Genomic DNA, 11,427 nt, shown 5'->3' on the forward strand with positions numbered 1-11,427 from the left:
ACACCTTGGATTTAAGCGTATCAAAGGTTTTATTATCATCAACATTTAAAATATTAAAAATCATACTCAATGATATGTAACTGGTTGTCCACACCGATGTTTGTGAAGGGCATACGTGGTATGTTGCCGTGTTAATGGATTGGATAATAGCAACGTGAATCATCAGCGCTCAACAAATAAAATGCCGTTAAATAGCATAGAAGTAATAATCCTGGACATTATACTTTTTTCTTAAAAACAAGAACCTCGCGACACCCCACCCCACTCTGCTACAACGAACTGCTAATATATCAGTAAATACACAATATAGTCCCAGAACAGACTTATATCAATTCAGTAAGATATATATTTTTAAGTAAGTTAAGTAAGAAAAAAATCCCTCGAGTTACCAATCGTAACGCTCTCTTGTTAGTTGACTATAATTACATCGATTTTAGTTTTTCAATCATTTTTCACACGTCCAATTCCCTTCCGTATTTATCCTAAATAAACTTAACACCGTACAATCGTAAACTATGTGTGGATTATGGAATATGGTTGGGTTTGATTAAATATCTGTGTACTCTCTACGGTCAAGTTATCGCCTCTTTTGTAATGATTAGTATTGGTCGTTGCACTATTTGATAATGGTTATAAGCATTATTATGTATGCAATGTCTCCCTTGAAAATTAATGGCCACAGAAATGGTTAGTTTGCTACGATATCTGGGCGGCTTTGAGACTATCTTTCAATGTATGATTTTCGATGTTATTGTAGTATTATAACATGTAACATATTGTGTCATGATGACCATCCTAATACTATGGCCAATGTCATAATATTAATTAAGTAATACTAAATTAATTATGCGTATCATCTGTTACAGTTGATCTACAGGAACCTTTTAATTAAATTCTAATAGCATTATTTATTATGTATAAATTATATCAATTTTATTTCCCTTAGCTCGAATATTTTGTTTCGTTAGATTCCCTCACAATTATAATTTACATTGACATTTAAAAAAAAGAAGAAGATATTCCCAAATCCGAAAGAACAAGAAGAAAACGGTCATAAGAAAAACCTTCGATATTTCTACAATCAATGTTTTCATTGATTATCTACCACCATTAACACATTTTGGTAACATATGTTGGAAAAGCCTTATTTAACCTTATCAATCACTTTAATTCAATATTCACATTAACAGGCTTCATATAAATTAGAATTATCATAGTTTTGTGAAGTAAGAACGTTGACAACCACTGGAGGAGGATCGAGTTACTTAGTGCTCCACTAAGCCCAGTAAAAAGGTAAGCCTTTTAAAACCAAATCATTTCTTACTAAATTGAAGTCTAATTCATACTGTAATTCAAAATACAATGCCATTATTAACTGTAAAATTATTATATTTTGTATTGTTTAGTATTAAAAATTATGACAATGATGACATTCCTTCATCATCCCGATGTAACTTGATTTCAATTTCAATCCATATTGAACAAAACGCCTTTTTTTGTCAGCTCCACTGCTATTTTAATCATATATTTCATCTTTTTACCAGGCAAAAACACAAGATGAATACCAAGATTTTAATTTTACTAGTAGTCGCTGTCACCACATGTTTGGTTGATTGCAGACCAACCAGGCCTATTAATGGTGGTAATAGCGGTGGCCATGAAGGATCAGGTGGAGATAGTGGAGAAAGAAGTGGAAATATCGGTGGCACAAGGGTTGCTTCAGGTGGTGCAAGCAGAGCCGGTAATTCCGACAAGGCCACACAAACTAGTGATGAAGAAGGTTCAGGCGGAGACAGCGGAGAACGATCAGGTGGCGCGAGTAGAGTCGGGACAGTTGGTGGCGCAAGCAGAGTCGGATCAGGTGGCGCAAGTAGAGTCGGATCAGGTGGCGCAAAAAATAATAATGAAGAAGAAGGGTCAGGTGGAGACAGCGGAGAAAGAGCAGGTAGCGTAAGCAGGGTCGGATCAGGTGGCGCAAGTAGAGTCGGTGGATCAGGAGGCGCAAGCAGAGTTGGTGGAGCAGGCGGCGCAAGCAGAGTCGGTGGAGCAGGCGGTGCAAGCAGAGTTGGTGGATCAGGAGGCGCAAGCAGAGTCGGTGGAGCAGGCGGCGCAAGCAGAGTCGGTGGATCAGGAGGCGCAAGCAGAGTCGGTGGAGCAGGCGGCGCAAGCAGAGTCGGTGGAGCAGGCGGCGCAAGCAGAGTCGGTGGAGCAGGCGGCGCAAGCAGAGTCGGTGGAGCAGGCGGCGCAAGCAGAGTCGGTGGAGCAGGTGGCGCAAGCAGAGTCGGTGGAGCAGGTGGCGCAAGCAGAGTCGGTGGAGCAGGCGGCGCAAGCAGAGTCGGTGATCTTATAGGACAAAGAGAGAGAAGAGGTGGAATACTCTTCGGAGGCGATTTCTAAAATGTGTGGTCATTTTTGTAATATATTTGGCCTATAAAAAACAAGTATGTTTATGTATATTAATACAATCATTAATGATAAACTGATAAATAGTATATTAATTAATGTTTTACAATTCTTCATTAGCACTAAAATATAACACTTGTTTAAAACTCATTTATTGTTAGCTCCCGATATGAGTATGATTATATAAATCAAACTTAAAAAACATAATTGTAACTTATTACTAATAAATGGCATTGCCAATATGGCAACCGAATTTCTACATAGTAAATACTTACAAAATTATATTTGTCTTGTACTATTTTGTTGCAAATCTATACTGTATGCTTATATTTATCGAAGTAGGTCTATTGTAAAATAACTAATGAGATCGTTAGGAATAATATAAACATAATAGTGAAAAAATGATGACTGGGACCAATTATTGTATCGATAAAGTTGAACTATACTAAAAATAATCACGTAATTTGCATTTTAATTGGAATAGTTAACATATTTATGGTTCGAGAGAGTATATTTAAGGGACCACTTAGTTCATTAACATTAGTTGGAGTTTCAGTTTTGAACGAATTTATTTTGTATAGGTGGTCTATACTACAATCAGAATCTGTGTAAGTTATGTTTCATTGTATTACTACTATAATTGTTTATTAACATAAAACAGTATAAAAGATAGTTCAGAATGCATTCTCTAGTATTTGTTTTTCTTTAGCATGAAGTTTTTCGAGTTAAATGTTGTATTGGTGGTGGTCTACATCGTTTGTTCAACGATCGTACTTGGCCGTCCCCATGTGAAAGATAGATCTAACGAGAACCCAGCAATAGGATCAGAAGATAGACCAGCCTTAAACCCAAATGCTGAAAGACCTACTCTACCAGAGGATACAGAAAGACCCATCGGAAATCCAAATAGACCACAGCGACCACCAGGAGTAGGACCATCAGGTGAAGATAGACCAGCCTTAAACCCAAATGCTGAAAGACCTACTCTACCAGAGGGTGGAGAAAAACCAGCACTTCCCCCTGGTGTAGAAAGACCAACCTTAAACCCAAATGCTGAAAGACCTACTCTACCAGAGGGTGGAAAAAGACCCATCGGAAATCCAAATAGACCACAACGACTACCAGGAGTAGGACCACCAGTTGAAGATAGACCAGCCTTAAACCCAAATGCTGAAAGACCTACTCTACCAGAGGATACAGAAAGACCCATCGGAAATCCAAATAGACCACATCGACCACCAGGAGTAGGACCACCAGGTGAAGATAGACCAGCCTTAAACCCAAAAGCTGAAAGACCTACTCTACCAGAGGGTAGAGAAAGACCCATCGGAAATCCAAATAGACCACAGCGACCACCAGGAGTAGGACCATCAGGTGAAGATAGACCAGCTTTAAATCCAAAAGCTGAAAGACCTACTCTACCAGAGGGTGGAGAAAGACCAGAAGTAGCTCGACCTGTCGGTGGACAATAACTGAATATTTTAATGCACAGCACAGCTTTTGATTATGGTTATTATTATTTTTAGTTATTTTTGAATTAAGCTTAATAAAATCTGTCAATATAAATGTAAAAATCCAGACGCGCTTTGTACACGTTATTAGACATTATTATTCTAAATTTTTTAAATATACAAAATTAAATTGTATTGTTATGTTAACATAGGCAACATATTATTATGCCTATTATCAATTGTGTGAGATATAAACTTCTAACAAAAACAAACAATATTATACTTATTATTATTAGGTGAATTTTACTATTTTATTCAATGAGACGAGCTAAAATAAATAAACAAAAACAAGTTAATGACGATTTTTTATTTCCTTTAATGGCTTCTATTACCGTGCCCGTGTGTTTACGTAACAGTTAGCATTAGTTCCTGAATACTTAATATTAAAATAAAAATAGTGATTTTATTCATGGTACTTTAGCATTTGACCCACGTAGTAAACACGTGACCCACGTAGTAAACACGCGTGTAAGTTAGGTGTGCTACCAGCAGAGGCCTACTTTCATGACGTCACTGAAGATTTTATATCAAGCTTTGTAGATTATATACTATAACTATTATATACATACTCAAATTGACTCGATAGGCTTTCGTCGCAGTATTCAAACAATATCACTCGTATAAAATAGAATAGAATGATGGCGCTAAGAGGAGGAAGGGGCAGGGGGTGTGAGTATTCAAACAATATCACTCGTATAAAATAGAATAGAATGATGGCGCTAAGAGGAGGAAGGGGCAGGGGGTGGGGGTATTCAAACAATATCACTCGTATAAAATAGAATGATGGCGCTAAGAGGAGGAAGGGGCAGGGGGTGTGAGTATTCAAACAATATCACTCGTATAAAATAGAATAGAATGATGGCGCTAAGAGGAGGAAGGGGCAGGGGGTGGGGGTATTCAAACAATATCACTTGTATAAAATAGAATAGAATGATGGCGCTAAGAGGAGGAAGGGGCAGGGGGTGGGGTCAAAGTGGAGGACTAACGATCTATGCATTTATCAACTGTGTATGTCATATCACAATACAGACCAAAATAATTATATTCATTACAATTCATACATCACTAGGTGTAAACTGATATGATAATGCATGCGGATTGGGCGTATCAGGCGGATTGGGCGTATCATCAGGCCGATTGGGCGTATCATCAGGCGGATTGGGCATATCAGGCGGATTGGGCGTATCATCAGGCGGATTGGGCGTATCATCAGGCGGATTGGGCATATCAGGCGGATTGGGCATATCAGGCGGATTGGGCGTATCAGGCGGATTGGGCGTATCAGGCGGATTGGGCGTATCAGGCGGATTAGGCGTTTTATGCGGATTGAGAGAGAGATTGACGATATAATTTGTGCCAACTTTTTACGACCAAAATAACTATATTTATCACAATAATATTCAAACTATAATATCAAGTATACAATACAATAATATGATAAGCGAAGTCGGCAGATCAGGTGGACTAATTTGGTTGGCCTATCAACTTCGTACATACCAATCCTATATACAGAACACAATAACATCAGCACATTATAGTATAAAATGAAAATACAATGGTTCAAATATATCATAATCTACGATAATACAGTGCTGTGTTACTGAAAGGAAACTTATATATCTTATTACGAATTGTAATTTAAAAAAAAAAGCACAACTAATTAACTATAACCAATGCTCTACAATAAATATTATTACTTTAAGTCAAGTCAAAATAAGAATATCATATTATTCACGTCAATTTGGCAAGATTAAACACAATTTATGATACAATGTATTAATCAAAAATGTTTTCAAGCAATTGTATTAACATTCTGTACATCATAACACACTAAATATATAAACTACTTACTTACACGAGTTCAAAGCAACCTCATGAAACACGTTCTCCATTCAAACAAAAGCCTTCTTCTCACTCAACAAGGACCACATGGTATGCAAATCAATAAATGCATGTGTGTGAAAATTCAATGCCCCACCTACGGCAAAGATGTGAGGCGATCTACCACAACTAACTATTTTAACTACTATTTAGATACATAACAAAACGTCAAGGCCATTTATTTTTATGTACAATAAAATATGTTCGAATCTGTGTGTATTGCCTAAGTCGTTTTGGTAAGCTCATCGATATCAACTGCAGTTTTAGTGAGATAGTAAATCCAATAGATGAATAAGAATACAATGAATGTTATTGGAAAAAAGAATCTACTGTAATTGTCAATATTGCGAAAGTTGAACGATTCCTCTTTGGCAGTTTCGCCAGCCTCGACGCTCTTTGGTTGTTTCGTATTTGGACCGCTACCGTCGCCGATGAATCCACTGTTGTGAATTCCAGACTGTCTTCTGTTCACATTGTTGGTGTCCTAAAAATACATAATGAAATATTTTAATGTATTATTATATCGATGGTTAAAACCATACCTCACTTGAATTCTTCGCTTATCAACTGACCAAGGAGGACGGACAGACACCTTCTGATAAATAAACCTATCAGAGACGGAATCAAAGTTTGAAATAAAGAAAAAAAAAACAGTTTTGTTCGTCAAAGTTCGGCAATTTGGTTGACGAGCGAGATTAGATTATTATATTGTTTCGCGTTCGGTAAATACAAATGCGCATTCATTACTTATAAGCTGAAGGCATGTTGTATGGTTTTAAAAAATAAAATGTTAGCATTATATTATAATATTTATAATAATTATAATATTATACATGGAAACTGATTAGTGCTAATTATCTCGGAGAAAACACTTATGTGTAGATCTTGTCTCAAGTACTAATTAAAGACAGTACAACATATTATTAAGGACGATTTGAATACATACTGTTCCCTCATCATTCGGACTATAGTTGCTGATTCGGGAAGAAGACCTTACTTGTTTTGGTGGAGGTGGTTTACTCTCGTCTGGTTTCTTTGGAGGTGGTGTGGAACCGTAACTGACCATTGCGAATTCTAACAAAGCCGCAAACACACACAAGTAACAAAACACGAGGTAGTAGTCGATAGCCTTAATGTAGGATAGCTTTGGCAAAGAGTTATTGACTCCACTCATGAGGGTTGTCATAGTAAGAACGGTGGTGATGCCAAGTGCGATTCTTGCAGGTACGGCAGCCGGGTTTATCCAAAATGAGACCCACGACAGAATAACAATCATGGTTGCTGGAACGTAAACTTGGATAGCGTAGTACGACATCGAACGACCAAGGTAAAAGTTACCAATCAGCTGCGAATAGTTTCCAACTAGTTAAAGGAAATCAAATAATAAATTATTAAATAATAAAAAAGGAAATAATAAATAAAAGATCGTTATTGTTATAATAATCATTACAGTCTACAGCGATTGCCATTCCTATTGGAGGACGTATCTACATTCCATATTCCGTGTGAACGCAGATAAACACGTTTGCCTATTCGTTCGGGCATCCTGGTGAGACATTATATAATGCTCCTACTTACCATAGTACACAGCCTCTGCTTCAACGCCGTTGTTTCCAAGTAAGTTAAATTGTGACAACGCTATAGATGGGTCCAAATAAATAGCAGAGCTATCGTTTCCTACCCACGAATATTTAACATGTTGATTACTATATGCGTCTAATAAAAAAAAAAACAAACACGTGAATGAAGAAAAATAAAATGGATTCGAAATAACGAATGGAAAATGTTGGGCTTATACTTTGGAACCTATATTAAATCAATCTAACATTCATGATGGGAATCAAAAGAGTTGATTTAACCAGAATGCCGTACGTTAGCCTCTGTAAGCCTACTTATAGTATGAATTTCTCAATATTCGCTCAAATTTTGTTTGCCCGCAACGTAAAGTAGTACGTTGGAGTGGCATTTACATAGCAGTATACACTAAAAACTTGCGCAAGCGAATTCACCAGTGATAAACGGCTGACCATTCAGCTTGTGATTGGTCAAATTACTACGTCGCACACTTACCTCATTGCGTTGCGTCATAGTGAGAACCAAGCATGTGTATTTTTATGTGGGTTAGTTGCTCAATTAGAAGTAATAACTGCACGGCAACACCTTTTGTAGTCGATAATTATTATCCATGTAATAATATAATTACCATTATACTGGAAACTATTTATTAAGGTGTTCAATAAAGTAATCATGCGTTTTTGTTTGTTTTGAAATGAGAGCCAAGCATCCTTTTATTTATTGATTTGGTTTAAGTATGACTTAATTAAAAATTGTCACAAACGTCACACATATTTCTTTACAGCCAATATTGAAACATTATTTAGTACTTATATTTTTCTTGACTTAATTAACCTATCCTATATGACACAGTTTCGTGCCCTCTTAGTAAAACTAAAGTATATCCACTAAGTGCATAATATTACTTTTTGTCACATCTGATGAAAACGAAATTAGTAAGCATAATACTTGGTTCCCACTATAGGACACAACGCAAGGATGTCGACGCGACGCAAGCGAGCAGCAACAGTAATCCATCGCGGATTGCTTGGTCAAACCAACGTGCGTTGCGCGTCAAAGAATGACCAATAGCTTGCAGCTGGATTGCGTATCAACACTTACAACTTTCAAGCCACAGGTCACAATGCTGCGTGTCCATTGGGAAGTATTTCAAATCCATTAGGCAACCTGCAGTCAATGTGAGTCTAAATGAGTATAATAATCATTATCAATAGTCATCATCAAATGTATTTTGTGATAATATTAGATTAATGATGGTACCGCTGAGGTAGCTGGGAAACGCCGATTGGTCTTGCCGAAAAAGAATGAATTATATTAAATAATAATTAACATCATCATCTCCATCATCATCTCCATCATCATCAACATAATACAGTCGCGCCGAGCTTTTCTGGTTGTACTCTATCGTTTTGATTTAGCTTTTTACTTATTTTTTTTGTGTATCTCCATTCATATCCAACCACTGATACCCACACCATTGTCATTTTTCAGTATTTTTTTCAGACAAATATATTAACAGAAATAATTATCTCTATTTAAAACTAAGACATCTTTTTTGTTTTCAATTATCATTATGTTACAATTTGCTTACCTAGTGCTGTACAGCATATCACCTGAAGGTGTAATACTAATCAGTGTGTTTTCCGTCAGTATTGTGTGATATGACGCTTTCTTTTCGTTTATAAAGTATGTATCGGGTATCCAAACGCGTTTGGCCATTTCATTTGTTAACGCAAGTCCAGTAATGACAGACCCATCAAACGCAAGACGTGGATCATTCCATTGTTGTCGAAAGTATAGGTCCATTGTATACTCCTAAAAGATTTAGATTGAAGAAATACAAAAAGTAAGTGCCCAAATATGGTAGTGATATGCCTAAATATGGTAGTGCCAAAATAGAAGAGGTCCATTGTATACTCCTAAAAGATTTAGATTGAAGAAATACAAAAAGTAAGTGCCCAAATATGGTAGTGATATGCCTAAATATGGTAGTGCCAAAATAGAAGCGGTCCATTGTATACTCCTAAAAGATTTAGATTGAAGAAATACAAAAAGTAAGTGCCCAAATATGGTAGTGATATGCCTAAATATGGTAGTGATGTGCCAAAATAGAAGAGGTCCATTGTATACTCCTAAAAGGTTACAGACTGAAGAATTAGAACATATAACAAGTAATTACAATTATGATATAGTTTCTTTCAATGTTTTCGTGACGAAATTAACAATCTGCCAAAGGTGATCAGGCAATTTGTAATAATATCTACTGATTTATTTAAAAACAAGCAATACTCTTTAAAAAAATGGAATATGTTGTAACGTGCAAGTAAGCATCCCGTTATGAATGGAATATGTTGTAACGTGCCAGTAAGCATCCCGTTATGAATGGAATATGTTGTAACATGCAAGTAAGCATCCCGTTATGAATGGAATATGTTGTAACGTGCCAGTAAGCATCCCGTTATGAAAACATAAACAGTAATAATGGATTGGAATTTATTTATTTTTTAAATTTTTAGTAACTGAATTTGTTTTAATTAATTACTGTTCGACGGCCATAATTCTGAATCTGAAATAATCGTAACAATGTGCATATCAGTAAACACAATAGGCCAATTGGCTCAGTTGTGATGTAAAATAGTTTACACGTACATAGATCAACATATTGTTATTGATTTATGAATAATAATGTGTTATGATTGTAGTAATTGAAAAGCATCGAATACATTATATCGATTTTATATAATTTACATTTTATTTATTAGGTGATTGACATTTATATTGAAAATATTACCGTCTGTTGGTGGCTTATTACCCTTTTATTTTGTTTGCGTCATAGTTATTAAAGTAGTTACATTTACGTTATCTTCTTATATGCACAAATAAATTATTGTGAAAATATTATGGCATACCGACATAGCGCTTAGGTGCGTTTTCAAGTTTGAAGAAATGTTAAAAGAAATAATTTGAAGCTTACATTACACGAAAATATATTTTAAATGTCTTACCATGTTTGTCTCAGATATTGGTCCGATATTATAAATATACATGCTGATTTGGACATTTACACGTTTTCCTATAATACAAATAGTATATTGATTTGTATTGGAAACGGGATTAAAATGTTAGACTAATTAAATGCATATAGCAAGGCGGAATATAATAAACAAATACATTAAAGGTAAAATGTAAATCAAATTAAAAAGATGAGAATAAAAAAAAAGAAACGAAATAAAATGACTAATTGTGAAGGGTTCCCACTAGAGAAATGTAAAAAAAGATAGCAGAATAAAAGAAATAAACCTACTCACCTCCGTAATGAGGACGAAGACGCTTGTCATAGCCATCAAGCAAAGTATTAAGTATCTCAGACGCGTTATTTAGAAGGTGATCTTCGGCACTATAATATCAAATGTCAAATATATATGTTCTCTCTTACATATTCATTAAAATTTTATAGATCAAAACACTATAATCATATACCTTTTATAAAAAGATATTCCAATGACGATTTTGACAATTTTTATAAGCCTAAAATAAACATTAGAGTACAGAAAGACCACACGATTAAAATACTATAACTGGTTTGTATGCTAGTTAAAAAACAAATAAAACACCCAGAAAATTCTAAATGTATTTAAAAACACAAATTACTTACAGCGTAGCTGATCCAGAATTAATACTGCTGAATATAACTGCACACAGCAGAGCAGAGAAGTAAATTGTAAATGATGACATTCTCGGTCTTTGTTAAATTACACTAAACTGGAAACACGTGTTTTTCATTTAACTGTTATTTGCAATTTGAAGAAGTCTTTTTAAACAACAGTGTCATGAATTGTACCCAATTGATTTTGTATTGTTTTATAATCGATATTGTCACTAAGAAACAACGCAGGAGATACAAGGGACGACCATGTAATAGAAACGAGTCATTTTTTACACAATTGTGATGATTGATTTTTGTCTAATACAATAGTTTCGCTCTACAGAGGGCGTCAAAAACTGCTTGTGGTCTGAGAGTTTAATAATGTATGGTTTCTATGGCACCAGTTTGATT

At 35.4% G+C, this 11,427-nt stretch overlaps 2 protein-coding genes across 3 annotated transcripts; one reads left to right on the plus strand and one right to left on the minus strand.

Moving 5' to 3' along the window:
- Positions 1-2,701: 2,701 nt before the first annotated feature.
- Positions 2,702-4,178, plus strand: LOC140050508 (uncharacterized). Its single transcript, XM_072095734.1, has 2 exons — positions 2,702-3,011; positions 3,113-4,178. The coding sequence occupies exons 1-2, from the start codon at positions 2,899-2,901 to the stop codon at positions 3,873-3,875; spliced, it is 876 nt and encodes a 291-aa protein (XP_071951835.1). The 5' UTR covers positions 2,702-2,898; the 3' UTR covers positions 3,876-4,178.
- A 13-nt stretch (positions 4,179-4,191) lies between these two features.
- Positions 4,192-11,241, minus strand: LOC140050506 (gamma-aminobutyric acid receptor subunit beta-3-like). Of its 2 annotated transcripts, none has more exons than XM_072095733.1 (8): positions 11,026-11,241; positions 10,679-10,767; positions 10,376-10,443; positions 8,962-9,185; positions 8,472-8,554; positions 7,374-7,511; positions 6,793-7,157; positions 4,192-6,279 (listed from the first exon to the last, which is right to left on the minus strand). In XM_072095733.1, exons 1-8 carry the CDS (start codon positions 11,103-11,105, stop codon positions 6,019-6,021), a joined length of 1,308 nt encoding a protein of 435 aa, XP_071951834.1. In that variant the 5' UTR covers positions 11,106-11,241; the 3' UTR covers positions 4,192-6,018. The 2 variants fall into 2 exon arrangements, with proteins under 2 accessions (XP_071951834.1, XP_071951833.1); XM_072095732.1 differs by having other exon boundaries at positions 6,742-7,157.
- Positions 11,242-11,427: the final 186 nt, after the last annotated feature.

This window comes from Antedon mediterranea, chromosome 5, assembly GCF_964355755.1.
Source record: "Antedon mediterranea chromosome 5, ecAntMedi1.1, whole genome shotgun sequence".
Taxonomy (NCBI): domain Eukaryota; kingdom Metazoa; phylum Echinodermata; class Crinoidea; order Comatulida; family Antedonidae; genus Antedon; species Antedon mediterranea.